The following is a 27,006-nucleotide window of genomic DNA, read 5'->3' as shown; positions in this document are numbered from 1 at the left end:
TCTGGGCAGCATCATTGATGAACACGATGGATTTGATGCAGATGTGAATGCGCGGATCGGTAAAGCAAGAGCAGCGTATCTACAATTGAAGAACATCTAGAACTTAAAACAGTTGTCAACCAACATCAAAGTCTGAACTTTCAATACAAATGTCAAGACAGTTCTACTGTATGGGGTAGAAACTTAGAGAACTACGAAAGCCATTATCCAAAAGATACAAGTGTTTATTAACAGTTGTCCACGCAAGATACTCCGGATCCGTTGGCTAGACACTATCAGCAACAACCTACTGTGGGAGAGAACAAACCAGATTTCAGTGGAGGAAGAAATCGGGGAGAAGCGCTGGAAGTGGATAGGACACACATTGTGGTAAGCACACAACTGGGCCATTAGACAAGCCCTCATTTGGAGTCCTGAAGGTCAAAGGAGAAGAGGCAGACCGAAGAACAAATTACGCCGAGAATTGGAGACAGACATTAGAAGAATGAACAAAAGTTGGATAGAACTAGAAAGGAAGGCCCAGGACAGAGTAGGTTGGAGAATGCTGTTCGGCGGCCTATGCTCCATTGGGAGTAGCAGGCGCAAGTAAGTAAGTATAGGAGAAAATGTGGTAGATGACTTTTGACACTGCACGTTAAGTCCTGCACACTTTAAGCTTTTCAACTACTTTTCTATTTATTTTAAACAACTGACTCATAGTATTATGTGATTATGAGTAATTTTTCTAATTCTCGAACGAATACGGGAGTTTAAACATTAATTAAAGTATAACGCTTTAGATGAAGTGATTAAATGTTGATATTTTTCATGGAAGAGTCACCATTAAAGTACTAAGGGGTTAAGCGCTCGCTATGATCAATTGTAGAGACGGTTGAGTGGCAAACTGCTGTTTCATTCCATACTGAATAGATTTGTTACAAATATATAAGAACTTTCGTCTAAATTAGAGCGAACAGTTTCATACTATTTGGACGCCGAGTTGATGTAAGACAATAAATAGGAAGAACATATTTGTAAAATCTCAGCGAATGAATTTGAAGTAAATCCAACGTTTCGCCTGGCAATCTGGTTCAAGCTTTTTCAAGAAAAAAGCTTTCTATTTAAGATTTGTTACAAAGTTTTGAATATGGAAATACTTTTGATCAACCAATGTCTTGCACCAAACGTAATGATAAATCACTAATTTAAACTCCAGATTTAAGCAAATATTTCAAAAAAGACTCTATATCCTAATGGTATACATGTTTGGACTAGCTTTCTTTATTATGTAGGTAATCAAACATGTACTTACGTGCATGTGAACAATCATTATCATGACAAAGCTAACAATAAAAGAAATGTTGTTTCTTGAAAAAAACGAATATATTTTGTTTTTGAGTACAAACATTATTAATGTTCATATCAATTTTCAGTGTAGTGATATGATGAAATTGAAAAAGTTAAAGATCACGCTAACCTTGCAACGTTTTGGATTGATATTAAAACAAGAAGTTATATTGGAAGATTGTATTTGAAGTTCCTTTTATCTTGGTTTACCATTCACTGGTAAATTAAAGAAAGTCAAAAAGAGGGCTGGACTTTGATTGGGACAAAAGTTAGTCGTCTACTTATGTGTAATAGCGTGAATATTCTATTCTATTCAGCTTCTTTCTATTTTCCATGATATCTTGGTATTTGTGTATCTTATAATATTCACCAGTGATCACTAGGTATACCAGTTGCCTTCTACTTTTCTCAGCTATTCTTCTTTCCATTGGTTAGTTGACTCGTGGTCTATATTCGGTATTCGTAGGTAGAACATGCTGACGAAGACAATCGTGGAAAAAATCAGGTTGTTCATTGGAAAAAGCCTGGGTATTTTAAATAAGAAGAATGGTTTTATGCTCATATAATTTTGAAATGCCGTGAATAGAATTGTAACCTAGATGGACGATTTTAGTGGAATTTTATTCTCTGAGTGAAGTGGTGTAATTGTGAAGTTTTCATTCTGAGTTTTGAAGTTTGTGCTAACAATGTTGCCTGTACTTAGCTAAAAAAAACTTCACACTATGAAGATAAATTGTAAACTATTTTTTAAATTTTTGGAACTACTAAAACTTATGTCAAAACCTCCCAAATCTGATTACTTGACGAATAGGAAATGTGGACATCTAGGATATTTAGTGATTTATTTTAAAATTTTGACTGTTCAAATTATTATTATCATAGGGTGTTTAGGAGATCGTTCAGTTTCAAGTCTTGCATCAATGAACAAATAAGGTCAGACAGCCGTTTACAATTATAAAGCATTGGACATCTACCTCCATACAGTTCGGGTCTCCTTTACAAAGAAACTCGACGCCCACAGCAGGGAGCGGATGTAAGGCGAACAGGTCTGGAGACGAGGTAATCTTTTAAACCATTGAATCAGTATTCGACAATTCACATTTCTGACAATTTCAGGTATGTGACAAATACTACTAATAGTTGAGGAATATTCTGAATTATCGGACATGTAAACTAGTGAATACCAGCTCATTGATCTGAACGTTAGACGCTTAACACGAGATCTGAAGGTCAAAGGTCCCATACTATGCGTAGTTGTCAGTGCTCACTGATAGGTTATCTCGTTAACTAATTCAAAACTAATCAGGATTTTATCATATAGAGTTTAGTACTTGTTACCGCCGTAACACAAACGGGGTTACCCTAGCCAATATACGGAGTTATATGGAAGATTTATGTTCATAGTATATTTATACGTTCATCTAAGTCGGAGTTATATCAGCGGAACATTAAAATAGACTATTAAATTTATTAACACCTTTGCTTAACTATGCCGATATGTCATCAAAATAACCTGAAATGAAACACTTTCAAGTAAGTAATTTAAACCCATTTTGTAATTATGACTTTTAAATATCACAGGTTGTTTCATACGTTCCTCTCTTGCGGCTTCTTCCGTTGTCGTTGCTAGCCCTAATCCTTCTCTTCATTTGCTTGTTTGCTCCTGTGTATACAGCCTGTGCCTTGACTTGCTCTGCTCGTGTTCGACTGTTGTTAGTTGCTGTCTTCTTGTTCTTCCTTTCTTTAATCTTGTTCAGGGATTCCATAGAGATCCATTCTTTATGAAGTTACTTCTTGGGGCCCAGAAATTCCTGACACATTGAAGTTAATGCCTCTTTGATCCCTTACCAGTTGTTCTCTATCATAGTTTTTTCTTCTTTCAGTGGATCCTGTAGAGCTTGAAACCTGTTGTTGAGAGTTATCTTGAATTTATTGAGTCTGTTAGTATCTTCAAGGAAGGCTGTATTGAACTTTTGTAATGCTGTTTATCCAGTTGTCCAGTGCTTTGTTAGCTTCAGTTTCATCTTGGAAACTAGCTGGTTATGATCTGACGCTATGTCAGCACCTAACACCCAACCCTCCTTCTTTATCCGGGCTTGTTACCGGCAGTAGTCTTAGAAGTGCTACAGGTGGAGTTAACCACATCCACTCGTCATAGTACATAATTTAGCAACATGTTATGGAGGGCACGTATATCATAATTTTAAAAAATAAATAAAATTACGTTAGGCATGTAAACTCTGATTTGGATCATATGTGCATACATATGTGTGTCTAAAATAATTAAACGTGTTCAACTACTAATTGTGCCTACACTTTAACAAACGTAACACGCATATTTGCACCCATACATAGAGCACAAAACAATGAATGTATGCTGATCGAAAAATGGTATGTAGTTTTTTTTCACATTAAAGAAAAACAACCAAGATACTACTTTTTAAGTAAGCACTTTATTGCATGTGAAATATAATATACATGCAATTTTTGTAATATATCTAATAAATTGAGTAAAGCGTCATAAACTTATACATATGTTTAAATATTATTAAATTGCGAAATGTACATATAGCTGACCACCAATAGTTCCAATTAAACCTGCAGTTAAATAACTCATTATACCATACCAACCAAATCCAATAATCCAATAAATTGTAATACCATAAAACAATATTGCATATGGTAAGAAATCGAAAAGGTGAAATTGTTCAAGTTCTAAGCATTGTTTAGACATTTCACTGGTGAAACAATCAAGAAAATTCTTTTTAATTATTGGTAAATCATTTGGTAAACATCGGATATTTTTACTACTGTTATTATTATTATTATTATCATTATTATTATAATCCACATCATAATTGTTCAGTGTTGTTATCGACTCGAAGGTATTTTGATGATCAGTGTGACTGTGATTTTGCAATGTTTGAGATGATTTATAGAATCTTGTTTGTAAATTATCGATAAAACTATGAATTAATAAGGAAGAAAAACAAAAAGTGTTTCAATCAGACAAGATTATTCGTAACATAAACTGATTTTAGCTGCATCATCATTGAAAACTAAGGGACAGTGTATAGCTATTCTATTTCTGGTTCAATAAGCTTTGTAAATATACAGTGAGGGTATGTGGGGAGTATGTTTAATTTAGACTATTAATATGAAATCTAACGGTTCACATTTTCAACTTCAAGTTGATTTACTGTATTGAGTCGCCTTAATTGATTGTCATTTCTCATCATATTAAAGAATAGTCATTCATTGTTTCACGATTTGCAAGAGCTGTCTGTTTGTAATTTAGTTCGTGGTGCAAAACAACGATTTGAACAATCAACCCAAACTTCACGTATCCCAATCGAAATAAGCTAAACTGGTAAAAACTTTATTCTAAGTGGCATATGACCTTATGAGAAGGATGATTAAATCTCTAGGTTGCAACTTTGATGCAGGATGTGATGATGTTGACCACAGTGACAAAGAAAGCTTCGAAAATGAATTACTTAGTTCATAACCTTGTGTTAGAATTAGAATGTATCTTTTTAGTGCTCAACTTGATCAACTAGTTTTTGACTATTTGACTGTAAAAAAATATTATTTGATATAACTTCAACATCCCTACGTACGTTATATAACCATTAAGTTACAAACTCTGTACTTATGTATACCGAAGAAATCATAGTCAAATTAAGAAGAAACATATATTTAATGGCTATGTAGATACAGATTATGAGGAGAACTGTCAAAATAAACAATCCGTCACCAACTAGACAATTAAACCACAAAATAAGATTATTCACTTTGAAGTTATCATTTTTATCTTAAATTGATATCAACCAGAAAAACGTTAAAAAACTGGGAAGAACTGATGGTTGCGTAATTTTGATTTCTTACTCCAAATATCTATGAAAACTATGAAGGTGATAATTTCCTCATAGAGGAGAACCGAATAAAGTTGAAAACGTAAACCATTCAGGTTCTACATAGTGTTGCTTACCGTGAGACGTGAAAGTCATCGAATCAATCTCCAGCAATATCGTGTTAGTAAACTTCTTAAAACTCCATCTTTACCACGAAACATTCATCTTTCAATCCCAATTGATCTAAATCCTCGAGGGAAATCTATTTCAACTTTAAATAATATCTACAAACCTTTAAAACGAACTTCCATTTATTCTATTTGTCTTTTACCCTCCACATTTGCATAAAATTTAGAACTAATCAACAAATTCATCTGTTGAGTATACTTTACAATTTGTATTCCGTCCATTAATTTAGCCAATCAAAAGCTTTACTGAGATGCTATGTGGTTGGAGGTCGTGAATGGGAAGTGTTGGACCTAAGTCGGCAAGGTGCACACATAGTCTTAAAAGAGTACCAGCTCTTTATCAACAGTTAAATAGCAAGAAGCTTAATCCGATCACCTCCAACTACGTAACGTCTTAACATACTGCACATGATCTCAATCCAGTTAGACTGGTAGTCAGGCTGCATCATGTTCGATCAAATTCGTTCAGTATTCAAAAAGATTAGACAATCATGAAATTTTTCACTAGTCAATGATGTATTAAGTGATAGAAAAAACTTAACTTACTCATCCTTTATTCTATAACGCTCATATAGCCATTTAGTGATTGACTGACTATCACATGGGATTTGCTGTATTGGTATACGTTTCAAATAGATGTATAAACTTCGCTGTCTTACTAACCAATCTAATAATGTGTTTTAAAAGTAAAACAAAATGATATAAATAAGAAACAATTTTTAACCCAAAAAAGAGCAACAAATAATTCAGCTAAACTCGTCAAGTCATTAAGTAATTGGTTTAACGACCAATTTTATTTTTAATGAGTTCATTTTTATTACAACAGATGAATAATTATGTGTCTTAAAAGTTTTTCTATTTAATTACCAAGGTAATGACTTGGTGAATCGAGATAATTAGACGGAACATATATTTTTAAGCAAATAGTAATGAGAGGAATTCCATGAAATATGGGAAATATTTATCTCTTGGGTACAAATACTTGCAATTATAGTTGGACTTAACCATTTGTATAAATTTAGGGTAATTAATATGAATGCTAACCAAGAATTCTGATTAGAAAATACGTCCTCATAATAAAAATGGAAATAAAAGTGAGATACTCTATAAAATATAACGCAAGAGCAAGGCATTATATTAATTAGGACCATGATAAAAGTAGGGATTTGACATTCACTATATAAAATAAACTAGGATTTCAAATTTCTTTTTAATTGTCACAAGTTAGACCAAATGGTTTCATTCAAAATATCTTCAAACATTACTTACCTAACCTTTTAAATTTGATTCAACACACCAATATTTTCACAACTAAAAAACTTACTAGTTGTAGCTTGTAGAAAGAAAATACTCCCAGTTGTTCCGTTACATGTTATTTTGTTTACGTTTACTACGTATAACAAAGGACAATAGGTAATAAATGGCTCTTATTAATACCTTACACAATTATTTGATGGTAGATGAATACATTACTGCATTCCCAGTCGAATATGCATTGATTTCTTGTTTGGTTTTATCAAAAAAAGGACGAAGTCTCCTGCTTTATTGTTCTTTTGATTCCACACCGATCATACTTTGTTCTCGTTTTTTTTTCTTTGATTTTTTTAACCTTCTGCCTCCAGGTATTGATGATACATATTACTTATTTCTGTCAAAATCAGTAGCACACACCACACTAGTATTGAACTCATTTTTATACATTTTTTAAAATATTGAATACAATCGACTTTAAAAACCAAGAATTGAAACGATTTACAAACAAGATTGTAGATAGAAAAAAACCAGGTTCCACTGGTTTATACTTATGATGAATAGTTACATCATTTTTGAAAGTAAAAACTATCAATGAATCCTGAGTAGTTATTTTGATTATACTAAGGGATTTGTGATGTTGTGATTCTTGAAATATATAAATGTCATATGTTCGATTCCATGTCAGTGTGAACTGTTGACTAGTTTTAAACTAAGAAGAATTAACCATACAGCGCTTAATTGTATTTCATAGTTAACCAGCTGAATTTAACTAGTGGTGAAAATTACATTCTTAAACGTCTGATTAATAAATTAGCTAAGTAAACATAAAACTTTGTTGTTTAAACCTAAAGTTTCTAACAGCCAATAATGCTATAATAATAAACTGACTGACAATCTCAAATGCTGTAGAATAGTCATTTATATGTAGTGTAAACATACAAAGTCCAAGATACCAGGGTCTGATTAAGTGTACATTTCAATGTTTAGTTAATTGATATACCTATTGATTTGTGAGTAGAATCTCTACCTAGATGTACATAGTATCATGAAATTTAAATACATGGCAGGACTATAAATTATTAACAAACATATATATTCAGAAGGGGTTTTATGAATATTATAGTAATTTTGATAGTTGAGATCATCAATCAATTGCAGCTAGACCACCATGGAAAACCTGGAAGCACTGGACGGCCGTTTTGAATCTCGCAAGGCTGGATCGTGGATGTGCACTACTGAGGAGTCCCATAATAGGACGAAACAGCAGTCCAGTGCTTCCAAGTTTTCCATGGTGGTCTAGCTTCAATCAATTCATGATCTCAACTATCAAAATATATATTTGTTACAAATGAACTAGAATATTCATTATTCCATACGATATGACCTAATTCATTGAATATTTCTATAGGGCAATTGAAATTAAATACGTTTTTATTTATATACTTAAAGATGTTAATTATTATTATCAGAAGGGGTTTGTCGAGTCCCACAATAGGACGAAACGGCTGTCCAGTGCTTCCACGTTTTCTATGATGCCTTCAACTATGTTACTTATTGTTTGCATTCATCTACTATATAGACATATATAATCTATATCATTATAGTATTTACCAGAACAAACAATAACAAATTGAAATATTACTTTAATTTAAATTAAAACAACAAGCTTATTCATGTTTGTTTTTCTTTTAATTTGTGTAGTATACAAAAAAAAAATTAAATTAAATTATTTTAATTATTTCAGTAGTAATTAAAATGGTAGAAAATTTAAGGAATAAAAAAAAATTTTTTTGTTGTTTTAATGTACATAAATGTCAAATAGAGAAAAATGGTGGTTAATAGTAATTTCTCTGTTAGGTTAATATTTATATTTGCATTATGATATTCAATTTTTATAAGTAATATAGATATAGATATATGTATACATTTGAAGAAATAGTTTTCATAAATAATAATTATTGATCTGTCATAAGAACAATTTACCCTAATTAATAACTAAGATGCCATTAATGAAAAAAAGATCCTGTGATAGCTGATCACAATATTAATCCTAAGGCTTTTCTTTTTCTTTAATGGTCTAATCGGAGTCAGGTCAATGATTAAAAAGGATTCGATAATAATAAATATACAATTATAAGTGTACGGTTTTTAATCGATAAAATATGATATAGCTTAATTATAAAAAAATTTTTTAAAAAATTGCACAAAAGGAAAAACAGAGACTTTATACAGTCGTAATCAGCTTAGAGCATGCCACAGTCGAATGCTGTCATTGAGGATATTGTTTGAAAACACATAAGGAATATATATATATATATATATATATATGAAGGAATAATGGGCGTCAAAGAGTTGATTAGTCTAGTATATTATGATTTAATTTGAGCTGATATCCAAATGTTTAATTAGTGATTACTGTTAACATGTAAACTAAAACCAGGTAATTTATATCTAAGAACACGGTTCAAACAAGCACTCAGTGACTTCGTTATTGCTAAATTTTTTCCAACCTACTTCCACACCAGCTAATATAATCTTTTAAGATAGGCAATTATTTTGCATAAATGATTTAATGGTTAAACCATTCGGCTCTTATCTCTTTTCACTCTGAAAATCATGCTAAGTATAAACACTTGATAACCTGTGATATCAATTGATTGAATATTTAGTTAATTCTGAACTTTCAAAATTGGTCGGTCACTGAGTAACGACCAGTGTCAAATATGTCAAATACTTCTTGGTGATGATCAAATTCTATCAAGCAAATTAAGATATGATAAGGAAAACTAAGTGGTAAGATCTCTCACTGTGAAGCCTAATTTAAGTAGTGAACAACGATTATTGAACTATTAAATCTAATCATTTTATAGAGGAAGCAAAAAGAATATAAAGCAAACATCTAAGCATATTTACGAAATAAAAGAACCTGCAAAACAGACATTTCCAGAGAGGAACTATTGATGTGAAAGACAGTAAAAAAGAACGGAAATTTGACAAAAATATGTGATCGAGAATGTGCAAAACTCCTAATTTATAAAACTACGGCAAATAATCGAATGAATTATTTGAAAATAAACAAGTGAGGAAAAGGAACCATTTTTATTGAAAGTTTGAATTATCCCCTTATTAATATTCCTAACTTAATTGCCATAATTTTTTGTTGTGATACGTGCGTCCTGTGCAGATCGCTTCGATATACTCGTTATTTCGCAAGTTTCATAAAGTAGGATGGTTGTGGCTAGCAGTGGAATCCACGATGTATGTTTCATCTTAATTAGGATTTTTCATCCAGATTAATTTACAGAACAGTATTGGTGCACTAACTAAAACTTCGGCTCTGTAATATTCGCTTCAAACTCTCATGAACTATCTAGTAGAGTGCATATCAACACTAAAATATCATTATATCTGGATGAGTCTCAAATACCACAAAACGTGTATCCAGATTTCGATTTCTAACGACAGTCTGTCTATTCTAAATAGTTATGAAGTCTATTTATTGAGGCGTATAACATCAACCATTCATAAGAAAATATAATTATTCTCGTAATTTTGTTATTTAACATATTATCAAATATTACTTACCTCCCAAACCTGGTGCAGGTATAGAATGATCATATGGATAGCCATTTTCATCAGCGAATACAGTTGTCACATCGTACAAGGCATCAAGACAATCATGCATCTGGTTTAATATCAACTGAATACCTCTTCTTCTTGGAACCAAAACATGTTTGAACGGTTTAATACCAGCTTTTTAAAATGAACAATATAAATAATAATGAATAACCTGAGCGTCATTTTCCATTGCACTTGAAAAAAAACAATGTAAAGTATATCATTACAACGAAAATTTTGAGTATGTACATTGTTCATTTATAAACATTTAGTTCATAGTATTTTTGTAATTAAAGAAACTGAACTTTTCACCGGTAGGTATACATTAAAAATAATTGCGTTTTGGGATGTAAATATACAATGTGATTAATAAACGACACATCCAATGAACTTATTTTATGAACTCGCTACTGGGAAAATAATTTCATGTTTAAATGTGTAACATTTTAAAATTGTCAACTAACGGATATATCATGGTCGTAAAGCTACTGTATCGCGTTAACTTATAGGAGGATTATAAGTATGTCCGGACTAAAAATAAGCTAAATAACTTGGTGAATGAAACATTAATAGCATACTCTATTGATGGTTTTTTTTAATGTAAGATAAAATTTGCATAAGATCAACTTAAAACAGAGTTTAGAAAATGACGGACGGGAAAGTTCTTGCTTAGGATGTCTATATAAGTTTGATATTTCATACAAATGAAATTTGCGATAAGCATTTGACAATAAAAGAAAGTAACAATGGGATATTATATTCTATAACAAGAGATTGTTGAACAAAATAGAAAAATCAAATATTTTCAAACAATTTTTCCCGTTGATAAGTTTATTATTATATTGATTGCCTGTTAATATATATGACGTGACAACCCCCGCCAATCAGAGAGGAGTGAATTATCGATCAGAGCAATGATACACGAAAAACCGTGCGAGCAGTCTAGGGCACTTAACAGTCCTGCTTTCTGCCTAGCCTAACCAGTTAAGTCCAGAACACCAATAACAACCTCTGCAATATGAATCATTATTCTCAAACATAGTTGGTTTATATACCGATCATACAGACCACATAGAACCATAAAATAGAAAATAACGTTTGTACAAGATTTGGCCAAATGTGGCTGTGAATAGGGGGACAGTAATTAACAGACTGGGTATAACTCAAGAAAGGTAAATCGCATAATAATAGTCTATAGGTCAAGATAAAGCTTATAATAAGAGGGACACGAATATGAATACTTTAGTTACTTAACAATTATACATTAGGAAATATACTTATCATATTGGTCCATAAATAGTTCTCAAAAGTTACCATTCATAAAGCGCTTCGGGATATCATATTTATATAATACAATGTAAAGAATAACATTATCAAACTATGTGATATACTGGCAAAATATTTATCGACTAATTTGATCGCAAATTGACTTGTCAGGGTATTTATACATGAAAACAAAGGAAAGTTACATAAAATCAAAGGTAAATGAAAATTAAAGATACTATGGAAAACAATGTGAAATTCACCACTCTTAATAGGGTAGTTTCAATGTAAACACAAATGTTTTTGAAAACTTAAGGGAGGTTTTAAATTTCGTATGTCGAGGGCTTCGATAAACCTGAGTATCTTCCGCAGACTTCTATTCTATAGAACCATCGTGGCCGAGTGAAGGTCAATCATGTGATCTGTCTCAAATATGTGCTAAGCAACGAGGTCTGTATAGTGTTTGTCATTTGCTGTTAATGGACCATTTAGTTTTGTTTGTTTCTGCTTTTGTTTCGGTACATGTTCAAAGCCTGTGACATGTAAATCACGGTTTGAACATTAACTTATAGAGAAATGTGGAAAGCTCACTTCTCACTGAAGTCTAGAAAGACAATCAAGGATGCACATATAATTGTCATCATAATTAAGAAGCTCGTATTTCTTAAAGTGTTTCAGTGTCGTAGTTACAATATTTTATTGATTACATCGTAAGGGATCTTTAATATCCTATTATGAATGTAATGATGTGTAAAATTTGAGCACTGATGTAAATCAACACATTATTTTATTTGTAAATACCAATCGAGTACTTCTGAAATAGTGTTCTTATATCATCCCTCGATCAGTAGAATTCTGTTATCATTTATGACTAAAATATTATTTCAGTAAGCATTATCTTGAACATACTCTGGACACATCAGAATCAGACAATACTGATAATCAAATGTCCCCTAAAAAAACATGGTTCAGTGACCAACAAAGAAGAATAATATGATAGTCGAGAGGATATATATATATATTTATATATATATCGCTTAAAAATCCCAATCATATTGCCTAAGCTTGTCAGGCTTAAAGTCCTTCAAACGGCGGAGGCAGTAGCCATCAAAATGAAGAAACCTGAGCTATGTGTACAGAAGAAATATCTCCAACCCCTACTTCTCCCTTGGCCAACCACAAGGCCAATTACTGAACAATCATCTTAGCTATTGTATGACCTAATTTGACTATGTACTTACGACCTTTCGTAGTCAAATGTAATTGTCTCTTATCTTTATTCACAAATCTTTGTATTTTATTATTATTATTATTATTATTATTATTGGTTAAATATCATTATTAATCCCCCCTAAATATGATTCATTCACATCGCATTGATCCCTCCTTATTACGTCTCACTAATTTTTCACACATTTAGTCTTCCACTTGATCGAATTGTAATTGCACTATCATATCTCTCTCACCCTATCTGACCCATATTTATATTCTGATCACAGATCTTAAATTTTCACTTAACATGTATACAGATTCAAGTTAACATTCTATATGAGTAATATCAACATTAACAATTTTATTCTATTTGATTTGACATTCCTAAATTTACATGCATTAAACTATGTACTTTGCCTTTAACCTGGCCAATTTTTCGGATTATTAATTTGGATATATAATTGTAGAACCTGAAGAGAATTTATCGAAAAGAATATTCTTCGTTCAAATAAATATATATATATTTAAAATGTCTAGCTATAGCTAATTGCAGACATGAGTCTCGTGATAGATCATGACATGATTTGGTGGTGATGCTTGACACAACGCCGTCAGCTAGTTAATGTCTCGTACAACTTAATAGGTTAATATCAATGTCTTATACTAAAAAAGTATTTATTTTAACAAATTACTAGCCATGACAATATGATTGTTTCATGATGTTCAAAGGTTATTTTCAATGTAATTCTAGCTAGTTATGAGATTGTTGCACGTTCCTATCATCATACCTATCATATAGAGATTTGTTTTCAAACACACTGAAATATAAAAAACTATATAAGTTCCTTAATGCGTGTATGCATGTATACATACCATAGATTGCAGATAAAACTAATTATCTAGTAGATATACTGGTAGTTAATATGGATGTTGTAGGTTGTATACATATTTGATTTATACTGATTTAACTTTATAATAATATACAGCAACATATAATAATATTAAACACATTAGAAAGATTTAAAAAAAAGGAATATTTTACGATTAGTTATGTTGTTGTAAATACCACTAGGGTCAAGTGTTGCATGGCTTTCTACGGCTCTCACAAAAACAAAAGTCATCATGAATATAATCAATTGTATGAGTGCAAGAAAATATTTTCTTTGTGGTGCATTTAATTCCAAAATAATTAACTGTTGAATAAAAATAGATCGAGTTGATGGTTATAATCGTTTGACTAGAAGCCATAAACTTAAGTTTAGTATAAGTAGCGACTCATCATCAAGATAAACTATCTTGATAAGCTGTTGTTGCCAATGATTTAAATCTTACTTATAATAATCATTCCTGGAAAATTGAAAATACACTTTGTTGGTAAACGCTAATCAAGTATGCTACTTCTCCATGATTGCTTTCAACCAACAATCTACAAAATAATATAGTGCAGGCGTTTCCGATCCGTTTAGACTAGTGGTAGTCAGACTAACTGGACTGATAAAACGTAATCATCACTAAAGGAGTTGTGGTATATGCTACATGTTTCTGTTGACATAAGTAGCATGTAACACCAACCAAAAGTTGAATGGCTGGCGGTAAAAGACTAAGAAGATTGAATTGAAGAAAATAGAAAGAGAACTAGAAATGAATGATGAATAGGAAGAATCAGGCAGAAAGTAAAGGACAAGTGATGGAAGTTTTGCAAAATGAAGCATTCACTGTATGGTTCTCATATTTTACTAAGATATTCTGTAATTTTGTACGAAATAATAAATTGGTTGTCCCTACCTGAGTTCTCGTTCGCTACGGAGTCATTATCCAGTTAATAATCATCAGAATAAAATATATCAAGATGATGAATATGGGAATTTAGTTATGCTTACTTAAATTTATTCACTAGAGTATTTTAGACGTATCAGTATTTTATTGATAGATCTAGCTATGTGTAGAATCAAATAAAAGGTTTGTGTAAACTGACTAATGAAATAGCACACGAAATGTATTCATTCAGATAATTAGGTGTTACCCTTTTTTAAATATTAAAAGAAGATTCAACGTGATTTAATACATAATGAACGCATATTGAGCAGATAGTGTTTGTTTTAAAAAGTAAAATGACTGATCTTAAGACAAATATTATTTTATGCACTTCAAGCAAACTTTCTCAAAAAATGATAAACTTGTTAGGAATCGGCCACCAAATTACACTTATAAGCCATAATATATATTCCTTAAAATAAGTGACGAAAATAAAAAACACCGAGTTAAAGATCTGAAGGTAATCTGCTACCTATGTGATTCAAATATTGTAATTTTAATTCTCATTGAAATTGTGTCTGACTGAAAGTGTCCTTCGTTCTCCAAGTAGGATGATACGAATCGTTAATGATCTCTAATTGACAATGATACACAAAATACTATTCGTACATAATGAGGAACATCTCCGTGAAACGTTTTGATTGGTTAGTGCTTATAGTATATGGACGAGTTTACAGTAACCCCGACGAATTTTCAGAAACTTCTTAGCTAATTAGAAGACAGATTTTGTAATTGAATGGTTTTGCAAAAGAGAATGACAATACTAGAAAGTGTAAACAGATTCTATCCACTTCATGAATCTATTTAGGTTTTGCCTATAAGACTAAAAACCAACGACGTATAAATTCGCCCATATGCATATAGATTACTCTTCTTCTCAAACCCTTATAAGAACACATATAGATTTATAAGAGTCCCAACTTCGTTCTCGGTTACAGTTTGGCTTAATGGTTTCATCTTAAACTGATCACAGTTAGAAAGCAAAAATGTATTGTATCCATCTCGATGGTGAATTTCATCCGAAAATCCAGAAGGGCTATACCTTGAATCTAGTTAACTCGTTCATGCAGCACAGTGCCACAGGGTTACGGTTTGATTTGACTGTCACATAAAATCCACGTCAAGAGAATTGAGCATTTGATGTGCTTAACATTAAGACTTCTAATCCATGATCACGGAAAGTAATTTTGCGTTTCATTTTAAACGGTACTACTCTGCTTACTTCTACTTTAAGTTGGAGTGGATGATGTGATTTAAGACGAAAATAAATGCTGAACACTTAAATTAACATATTGTTTATGAATTTGTAAACATTTTTGTTGTTTATATGAAATTCTAAACAACATTAATTTGATCAACTGTAATATATGGATAATAAAACCTAGATGAAGAATATTTATGATGTCAGTCTGATCAATAGGAGACATTTATATTATAGTAGTAGATATTGTCATAAAAGCATGAAATGAGGAAAATTAAACCGCGGTTAACCATCGAATTCAGTAGGATCAGTGCAACCAGGTGTTTAGGCTAGCCATATTTATGTTAACAAAGACATGGAATCGTACCGTAACATCAAGAAGCAAGCGCAATGAAATTATTCGGTCTGCATCAGGTCGTCACAAAGATATTGAATATTGATTACCATATAAAGTCTAAGGGTTTGGAATTTTTATATAGACCTAAGTACTTTAAAAAGAGAATAAAGAAATATATACTTAAATAAAATTTGAATTCAAAGTGTTTTCATTCACTGAAGATGTTATTGTGTCTAATCAAAAAGCTTTCTAAATTTTTTGAACCAGTTTCAAGTAATTCAAACACTTAACTTTCGTTCTTCTTGTTTCGATGCCATGATCAACAGTAATGCATTCTGGAGGTCCAACTACTTTGTTGTCCTATTTTGATGCATGCCAAAATTTTTATCTTTGCATGTTGACATTTTACATTTGGACCTGGAAGATTATAAGGAGTTATCCATGAATAGCGTATTGGGGCTCACAGCCGATCTACGATACTTTCGAATCAAAAAGCTGTTAAACTATTTTAGTACGAACGGTTCTATTGGTAACCCGATAGAGACTTCTGATGCAAAATACTTCAATAATTAGCCTCTAATAGGTGGGAAATATGAATTGCATGAACAATTTAATACTCAAGTAGAACAACATGATACAACTCTGTTTAGATGCCAATGAAAGCATGAAAACAAACGGACTAATATTAGTGTCACCCAATCAGATAAGGGCTAAGATGATACAAAAAAAGTGTTATCAAAAACACTAGGATTTTTAAGAAAATCGAGTAATCTCGAGACCAGTTTGGCACAAAACTAAAAGTATTTTATTGTATATTTAAGACAGTGGTCAAAGATATTTGCTCATTGAATGTACATCATAGACCGATAATGAAATATTGATTAGGTTACTGAACATGAATTAGTTGATTAACTGATTGACAACGAGTTGATGAACTAATTTTTTCAACCAACTGTATGAAATATCCATTTCTTTTTTTCTCGGTATATGAATAAAATTATTTATTGACTGTGGTTACATTCAGACGCTTAAATACCATTATTGTAATTAGGATGTAAATAATTATAGTTAGTTTGCAGAGCATAACAGTCATTCAGTCAGCTACAACGTAGAACCAGGCGCACATATACATCGGTCCAAGTTGCCAAACCTCATTAGCACAACAAGATGAACACCAAATTCATAGAAAACGTTACTTCGATGGTAGTAAAAAAACATCTCATATAATGATATGGTACAATCAGAAAGAATTGGTTCATAGAAAGAAAGGTATAAAGCAATTTTTATCTCACGGTTTAAGGGAAGATAAAGAGTGTATACATCTACGCCATTGTGATCGATTCTGAGCTATACCACCCAGAGTCTCTAACCATTGGTTACGATAGTCACACGGACCCCAACCAGGTAGTCTGCATCTACCAACATGGCTCAGACTAGAAGTTAGTGACTTCAAGCACTGATGCCATGTTTTGGTTTGGCCGCCCCTAACTTTCTTCCAACCATCCCCTACACTAGTGAGCATAGCGCGTCGTGGTAATCGGTGTTCAGGCATACGTAACACGTGGCCCAACCATCTCAGTCGATGAAGATTCATGACCTCATCAACTGATTTACCATCATTCCCTAATACCCTGTGTCTAACCTCACTCACTATAACTTACTCGGTGATCCCAGCAGATGCGAGCAATATTTCTAAGACATCTGTGGTCAAATACTAGTAACTTGCGAGTATCTTCTACTTCTAATGACCACGTTTCACAGCCATAAAGTAGAACAGAGTGACCTGCTGCTCAGTATACTCATCCCTTAATTAACAGACGGATATTTCGTCTTCGCCATAGATGACGTAAGTTGGCAAAAGCCAAGCGAGCTTTCTGAGTCCATGCTGAAATTTCGTCAGACACCAACCCATTAGGGCTGATGAGACTTCCAAGATAAGTGAAGTTATCGACTTGTTTGACTAGTTCACTCCCTATCCTTAGTTCAGGTGTTGACTCAGGCCAGTCCTGGAGTAACAATTTACATTTAGAGAGGGAGAAACGTATCCAAAACATCTTGATGTTGTTGCTCAGTGCTACCAAAAGACTGCATCTTATTACTGTCTTCACCAAACAGGATTATGTCGTCTGCGTATTCTAGGCATAACATATATGCACTAAATAAATTGTCGTCATTAAAAGCTTCAACTATCCATCTTGGAACATAATAGGTAATAAATATTAACAACTTATAATTAATGTCACTGATTATCAGAAGGGTTTTTGTGGAGATTTTGTATTTTCATAGTTGAAAGAGTGAGTCGATTGAAGCTAGACCACCAGTGCTTCCAGGTTTTCCATGGTGGTCTAGCTTCAGTTGACTCACGCTTTCAACTATGGTAATATCACTGATATATTAATAAAATACAATGTAATTATAAGTAAACCCATTTATGGTTACCATAATTTGTGAATTTTCTAAATTATAAAATCTATTTCCACAAATGTCTTTTGTCACTGACTTAGAGAAAAAAGGAACGTGTTGAATTCCAGAATAACCATATCCACTTATAAGTTATTTATCTATTCTCAGTTAACTTATTAAAATAATGATTTATGGAATACACAACGACGACATTTCACTAAATAACAGATAAATGAGACTTTGATATGTAATCAGTTGTAATTGCAATAATTGTTGTTAGAAATTAATGAGAACAGCTTCACAGAAATAAAATATCAATAAATTGTATGTTATTACAATTGCTGATCATAATAATAATGATTAATATGATAATAATATACATTTCAATTAATCATTAAAGATATTACATAAAATGGATGTCTATAAAGTAATTACAGTTACTAATTTAAATGAATCTCCACAAAACCCCTTCTTTTAATAATCATATGCTCACTAGTGACTCGCTCCAAGAGGTATTTCCTGGAGTTCTAGTGAGAAGCAGTAACCAGTGGAGTTGAATCAGGCGTGTTGTGAGATAGTAACTGACTGAAGACATTAGTGAATGTGTCGCTCAATTTCGTGGATCGGTTGAAGTTAGACATTAACACCATTGGATACCGATTCAGTAGTCTAGTGGTTAAGCGCTCGCGCGTGAGACTGATAGGTCGGATTCGAATCTCGCGAGACGGGATCGTAGATGCGCACTGCTGAGGAGTCCCAAAACTGAACGAAACGGCCGTCCAGTTCTTCCAGGTTTTCCATGGTGGTCTAGCTTCAATTGATTCATGATTTCAACAATAAAATTACTAAAATCGCCACAAAACCCCTTCTGATAAAAACTATTATAATCGAACATCTTTTTAATTATAATATTTCTCTCTAACAGCATAGTAATGCAGAATGACAATTCAAGTGAGTTGTTGACAGTTATCTATCAACCGCAATAGATGATGCCTATATTGTAGTACACAATTTGACGGAAATTATTGAATATCAGTCAGTAGATAATGGCTGAATGTGTAATTTATGTCATAGTCGTCAAAAAATTTTATTTCTTTGAAGTATTTTCGAATATGAAGTCAAAGGTGGGTAAACTAGAGCAGATTTACAATCGAGAATAAAAACTACCACGTTTTCTACGGTTCCTAAATTGACAAAAATTAAATAAATCATTAACTAAATGAAGTATTATACTTAGGTTGGAGACGTCTTGTAAAGACTAGTTTAATTTGTAGATTGTGTTTGTCAAAAAGTGGTCTCAGTTGACTGTATTATTGAAAACTAGAGAAATTTAGACAGCTAGATCTGAATATCTTCTGACCCATATATTACGACGAAACATTTGTCCATTAATCCCCCGTATTCGATGGTACAAAAAATCTGATTAATCTATGATAAGTACAAATAATCGGGTTTTACGTAATGAAAAAACCCACAAAGTGAATATAGGAAGCGATTTTGTCTAAATGTTAAACTAAGCAATGAACCAATGTTATGAATAGCTTTTCTATGATATCTTTGAGTAACATTGAGTTATAAAAGTTTGATACTATAAAGAAATATTAGTTTCATTAAGGTTTAAAGTACACCTTGATGTTGAATGCCATCATATGACTAAAAAAAATTTAAGAAAATTTTAGTACCCCAATAATATGTTTCTAACATTATTTATAATGAAGATTGATAAACTCAAAAGTGAAATATGGCGTTATTCTACAAGACGGCAGTCACTTTTACCTTTTTCAACGGCAAATTTTTGCGAAGCGTCAATCACATCGTGCTTCCATGGATTATATCTCGTACCTTCAGGGTAAATAACCATCCAAGTCTGTGTATGAAAAGAGGAAAAAAGATGAGTAAAAAAACAACAAAATATCTATTTTGACTATGAAAGTGGGTTATGTAATAAACAGTAATTGAAGAATTTAGATTACATGGGTAAAATGCAGTGGAATAACCGAATTAGTAGTTTAAACAAGTTCCAAGACTGCTAAGATTTAGTGAATGGTTTTTGTCAACAGATTGCTAAATTTTTATCAAAACTGATCAGCAAGCTTCACTTGTGGTAATGATGAAGAGCACAATAACTTCATGCATTTGAATGTGTAATGCTTATCGTTGAAATAAATTCCAATATTTTTATCTAACCCCACAAGAATACAGTGTTCCAATATTTCTTAGCGAGTGTTATACAGACGGCAAGATACACTGAGCAAATAAATTATTCACTTAAACAGAGTAAGCTCACACATGTTCCTATGGTAATCAATCTGTTTACCCATGGATGTGCACAAAAAGTGAGTATATTTGTTCAATATTTAACTGAACAGCTTTAAATACAGTAATGTTAGTTGTCTCCTGTCTATTTGTACTAATTATATGTTCAAGATAGCACATATTCACTTCACTGGAGAAAACCGTAAAATAACTTTCTAAATTAAAGAATAGGGCTGGGTTTCCTCATTTATACAGGCACATAATTTAAAGGTCGTGTCATATAATGATACATGAAAAATGACTAAACAAACATCTCGTTTGTTAGTGCTCGATGACCGATCACTTGTAAATATCTCAGTCCTATAGGAGGTCAGTCACAACTCAAACAGCTCATTGGTAACATGCTTGACTTTGGAGCTCAGCGTAATGGGACAGAATTTATCAGAGAGCATTAATTTCTTTCAAGAATAGATGAGTACCAAACAGCACAGAACTTTGGTCAGGTAAGATTTCCTATCAGCTACTTTCAATCACCCAGTACTTCAACATAGTACATACAATATTGAGTCACTTATACCAGTGACCACACTACAACTTGATTGATCGAATTGAATTAGTTCTAAAAGAGACTAAACAGACATGAAAATTTTCACTACTCATTGATCAATAATTTATAACGATAGGATTTTCTTACTAGCAATGAACAAATACAGATTATTATCAGAAGGGGTTTTTCTGGAGATTTAGTATTTTCATAGTTGAAAGCGTGATTCAATTGAAGCTAGACCACCAGAGAAAACCTGGAAGCACTGGAGTTAGACATAAACACCATCGGATGCCGGTTCAGTGGTCTATCGGCTAAGTGCTCTGGCGCGAGACTGGCAGGTCCTGGGTTGGAATCTCGCGAGGCGAGGTCGTGGATGTGCACTGCTGAGGAGTCCCGCAATAGGACGAAACGGCCGTCCAGTGCTTCCAGGTTTTCCCTGGTGGTCTAGCTTCAATTAACTCACGCTTCAAGTATGAAAATACAGATTAGTACTACAATTTTAACAAATAAAACAAATCAAACCATGAAGCATTCACAAGAGATATAAAATACTTTTAATTCTAGTACAAACAAAATAGATGAAACTTTTTATTTTGGCTTGATCTTTATTTGAATTAAACCGACGTAAAAGAAAAAGAGACCGATAATGAAGTGCATTCGTTTAAATTGGAAAATTTATTAGTTTAAAACATTTTTCAGTCAATTAAATGTATCCCTAAAAATTTAATATAAGTAAAAGCATGAAAATGTTGATTATTATCAATATAAGTACTTGTCAAATAGGTATTCTGGATATACTTTTTTTAATATGCCAACATAAAATAATAACTGAACATTAAAGTTTGATAGTCAAATGTGTAATGATTTTATATCCGACTTTTTATCACGTGAATTACCTATCAATCGAAATACGACTTTTCCAATCTTAACGCTGTGCCAAAAATAATGACGTTCGACCGGTATGAGCAGTCTAGCGTCCTTATTGGTCATTTGTCCGCCTAGCCCTACCAGTTGAGTCCAGAACACCAATTACAGCTTCTGCTATACGAATTATTTATTTCAAGCATACTCAGTTTATATACCAGACAGACAGACCGCATCACATTATAAAATAGAAAATAATATTTGTACAAGATCAAGCCAAATGTGGCTGTTAACATGGGAGACAATAATCAATAAAACTGAATATAATTTAGGAACAGTAATTCGTATAATAATACTACATAGGTCAAAATGAAGCCTATAATAATATGAATATAGATATACAAAATCTGGTTACTCAATAGTTAAACAATAAGACGTTACCCATACTTATTTCTTCACTAGGATATAACAAAATAAAATTAAGGATAGAGTTTTGAGTTAAATATGGTTTAAACATAATTTCGTTCCAGTCTAGATTTCATGTCTAAAAAAAGCATTGTGATTAGGAATATATAATACATGTCTGAACTACTTAGACTACATAAATTTATTGTATATGACTTGCTATTATATTTTTTCACGTTTTATTAACAATTTGATACAAGTGGATTCGTGGAGTTCGTAATATTTTTACGGCTGAAATCATGACTTGATCCAAGTTAAACCACCACCACTCCTCAGCAGTGCTCATCCACGATCCCGCATATATGACTCAAACCCAGGACTTTCAGTCTCACTCCAACGTGAATGCACACTGCCGAGGAGTCCTATACTAGGATGAAACGGACTGGGGAACAAAACAAATCCGACAATGAGTAATAATTACATTGGATTAAACGGAATTAATGTTGAACAAAAATCACGACTAAAATAATCTAATTTTTTTTCATACTGTCATATCATTAGATAATATCATACAAACTATCAAGAACTTTCAACATCACTATCATTCTAGTTATTCAGTAGTATTTGCGGATTCCAGCAGTTTACAACTATTGAGGTTATTCCTCAATATGCATATTATTACTGTATTGATTAACTTTACTAATGCAACATAAATCGTCAAGTCGTCTATTTCACTGCCATAATTTACTCATAAACTGCTTTTATTAGCTGAGTATTGTTTCATGTTTACATATAAATATTGTTATATATTAGACAAAACACTAACTCCACCTATAGCTTTTCTAGAGTTACTGCCAGTTCCAAGCCCGCGTAAAGGAGGAGGGTTGAGGATGAGGACAGTGACCCCATCCCGTATAAACCCAACTCGCTTGAAGAAACGCTAACCAGAAAAATTAATTCAAATAATTTAAACACTGCTCTGGGAGATGAAGGAAGAATTATGGCACCTTATGATAAAAGCCGAGATTTTTCGGAATTCACGAGGTCGATGCTCCTTCTAACAACTAGAAAATCAATTTTGATCGGTACATGGAACTTCCGGACAACGTGGAAGACCGGGTAGACCAGTCAAATAGCAACGGAAATGAGGAGATACAAATTGGCAGTACTCAGAATCAGCGAAAAGCATTGGACATAAGCTGGACGGCAAGACCTGACAATATACCAGCTGAAGCACTGAAGTCAGACATTGAAGTAACAGCAAAAATGCTTCACTTTCTATTCAAGAAGATTTGTGAGGAAGAACAAGTGCCACTGACAAACTGGAAAGAAGGATACCTCATCAAGATCCCACAGAAAGGAGATCTGAGCAAATGTGAGAACTACGGAGGCATCACATTATTGTCAGTACCAGGAAAGGTTTTCAACAGGGTGTTGCTGAACAGAACGAAAGACGCAGTAGACGTTCAACTTCGAGATCAACAGGATGGATTCTGCATAAAATTGGTCGTGCACAAACCAAATCGCGACACTGCGGATAATCGTGGAATAATCAGTTGAAATGAACTCGTCCCTGCACATCAACTTCCTTGACTATGAGAGGGCGTTTGGCAGTGTGAACAAGAGAACATTATGGAAACTTGTTCGACACTGAAGTTCAGAGTCGTGCATGAAGGACAGCTGACAGATGCATTTCCAGTAACGACCGGAGTCAGACAAGGCTGTCTACTCTTCCCCTTCCTCTTTCCTCTGATGATTGACTGGATTATGAGGACCTCGACATCTGAGGGGAAGTACAGAATACAATGGACATTTGAGAATCAATTAGACGATTTGAACTTCGCAAATGACCTAGCCCTCCTATCCCATACACACGAAGAAATGCAGATGATGACAACTAGTGTAGAAGCGGTCAATGGGCCTCAACATGCCCAAAGGTAAACGCAAGATACACAAATACAACACGGAGAACTTCAAGCCAATCACACTTGATGGAGAAACTCTGGAAGATATGGAAACACTCACGTACCTTGGAAGGATCATTGATGAACAAGGAAGGATTGGCAAAGCAAGGACCACATTACTACAACTGAAGAACAAATGGTACTCAAAACAACTAATTTCAAAGTGAGAATCTTCAATACGTACGTCAAGACAGATCTACTGTGTGGAGCTGAAACGTGGAGAACTACTAAAATCCACCGTCAAGAAGGTGCAAGTATTTATAAACAGTCGTCCACGCAAAATACTTAACATTCATTGGCCGGATACCGTCAGTAACAGCCTTCTGTGGGAGAGGGCAAACCAGCTTTCAGCTGAGAAGGAAATTAAGAAAATGCGTTGGAAGTGGATAGGACATATATTGAGGAAACCACCAAACTGCATCACGAGGCAAGCGCTAATTTGGAATCCTGAGGGAAAGCGAAAAAAGAGTAAGACCAAAAAGCACATTACGCCGGGAAATGGAAGCAGATATGAAAAGGATGAATAGTAACTGGAAATAACTCGAAAGTATCTCCCAGGACAGAGTTGGGTGGAGAATGCTGGTGGACAGCCTATGCCCCTCCATGTGGGTTAATAGGCATAAGTAAGTAAGAGTGGACCTTAATTAAGACGTAATTGAAAACAGTATTATCCGCCTATAAATGTGTTTAATTTAACAAAATGGGAATTTTCGATGTCTTGAAAGGAGTGCTTTTTTTCATTGTAAATCATGGATTAAAATCAGACATCTCTTGAAAACTATTTACATATATATGGCTTACACTTCTAGACATTAGCATTATGGTCAATATGGAGAAGTTGATAGCTGTTATACAATATATTAATAAAACCATGGTAAATCAAATAAGGTCAGTGAAATCTTGTTAAAAAAAATATCATGTCCTTTAAAAGACTAGTTTAAATTAAAGATTTATAAAGAGTCTAAAGTAAACACTAATAGTAAGCATTTACAATTGATTGACTACTGAATGATGAGCAATGTCGTGTTTGTCAAGTTCTTCTCATTGCTAATTGAGTTCTATGGATCAGGTTGGAATGTGAAAACCGGTCTAAGTGACTTGACGTTATGTTCTACGTGAATGATTCAATCTGATCAGGAGACGAAGGACTTGACATGCATGACAATGGTCATTACTCAGTGATCAATCAATCGACCTACGGGAGGTCAGTTATAGTTTGAATAGATTATTGGTAACGTCTTTGACTGAGAAGCTGTGTGGCACGAAATAGAGTCCATCAGGGGAGCGTTAGTTTCCTCAAAAGTACGTGTACACCTTGCTAACCGATACAAAAAAGAATGAAACGTAGACCGAATGGGATCTTTTATCGACAACCCCCAACCGCTTTATACCTAAATAAAGCTTTAACGAATCTAAAAAACACAGTTATCACTTATGATTCATCGTCATTTTGTTATTTACGTAAAATGATCATACACGATCGAAACATAAACAAATTTCTCGTGTAACTGACGTAATTAAACTAGATTCAAACTGGTGTATGATAGGTCACACAAATGTTCTATTCACTTCAGCTTAAAATCTAGAGATGCAGATAATTACTGACCGTTTTTTTAATTAAGTAATTTAGGTGACTCAATAAAAGATCCACAAATAATGAAGATTAATGTCTTTTCAACTTACATAACTTAACCTTGGTTTTATTTACAAATCCGACTATTCCAGCGATAATGTTTAACCTATTTTGAATGTTATTCATATTTTTCTAAATAACATTTGAATTCTTGAGTTTAACAAAAACGTTTCACATTGAGGACCAATAAACTAATTAAATAAACTGAAGTAGTAAATATTTGTAGTCTAATTTTAATTTATCATATAAGTTACAATTGCTATTAAGATTAATTTTGGGTCATATCATCCGACATTACTGATATGTCCATGTGCTAAGCTAATATACTTCAACTTTAATTTCAATACAGTGAATGAGACCATTTCTGTCGTTCTCCCGTTTGTCTCACCAATTACAGTACAGATTCTAGCTGTTGTATAAAAGTTTTGTTGATCAGGAACCAGAAGAAATTCAAAGTTCCTTCTAGATAATCCGTTATATATCGTTTATAGTGTTCATGTTTTAGGAACCGAGTAATTGTGAATGGACACAAATCATGGTGAAAAATACATGGAAAAAGAATGAACATAATTAACGCTGAATTAAACAGTGCAACGGAAATTAATTCTAAACCAATAGTAGTTTTACTCCTCCCAAGTTTTATTTGGGTATCCTATGTCATCCTCAAGTTACATATACCATAGTATCATATATATTTGGTCCGATCACATGATTTAAATGTAACAGATACGTAAAATTAGCCTGAATATTTACAGAGAAGTTTATCAAATGACCTCAAAAGTAAAGTACTTCGCTTTGGATCGTCTTTAGATTACTTAAGCTTTTCTCACTATGGTGTTGTGAAGATTTTTGAATTTTATTAACAT

General features: G+C 32.9%; 1 protein-coding gene across 1 annotated transcript in view; it reads right to left on the bottom strand.

The window, feature by feature from the left end:
• Nucleotides 1-3,874: 3,874 nt before the first annotated feature.
• The window catches only part of Smp_028490 (1-acyl-sn-glycerol-3-phosphate acyltransferase epsilon, fragment), a gene marked incomplete at both ends in the record, with an annotated part of 39,667 nt that continues 16,535 nt past the window's right edge, over nt 3,875-27,006 (bottom strand). The window contains 4 exons of the mRNA XM_018791006.1: nt 3,875-4,292; nt 5,915-6,035; nt 10,208-10,375; nt 20,248-20,338. Coding sequence (XP_018645796.1) covers nt 3,875-4,292; nt 5,915-6,035; nt 10,208-10,375; nt 20,248-20,338 — 798 coding nt within the window. The remainder of the gene's footprint in view (nt 4,293-5,914; nt 6,036-10,207; nt 10,376-20,247; nt 20,339-27,006) is intronic.

Source organism: Schistosoma mansoni (assembly GCF_000237925.1).
Source record: "Schistosoma mansoni, WGS project CABG00000000 data, chromosome W unplaced supercontig 0115, strain Puerto Rico, whole genome shotgun sequence".
Taxonomy (NCBI): domain Eukaryota; kingdom Metazoa; phylum Platyhelminthes; class Trematoda; order Strigeidida; family Schistosomatidae; genus Schistosoma; species Schistosoma mansoni.
This window is presented reverse-complemented; position numbering and strand designations above follow the sequence as displayed.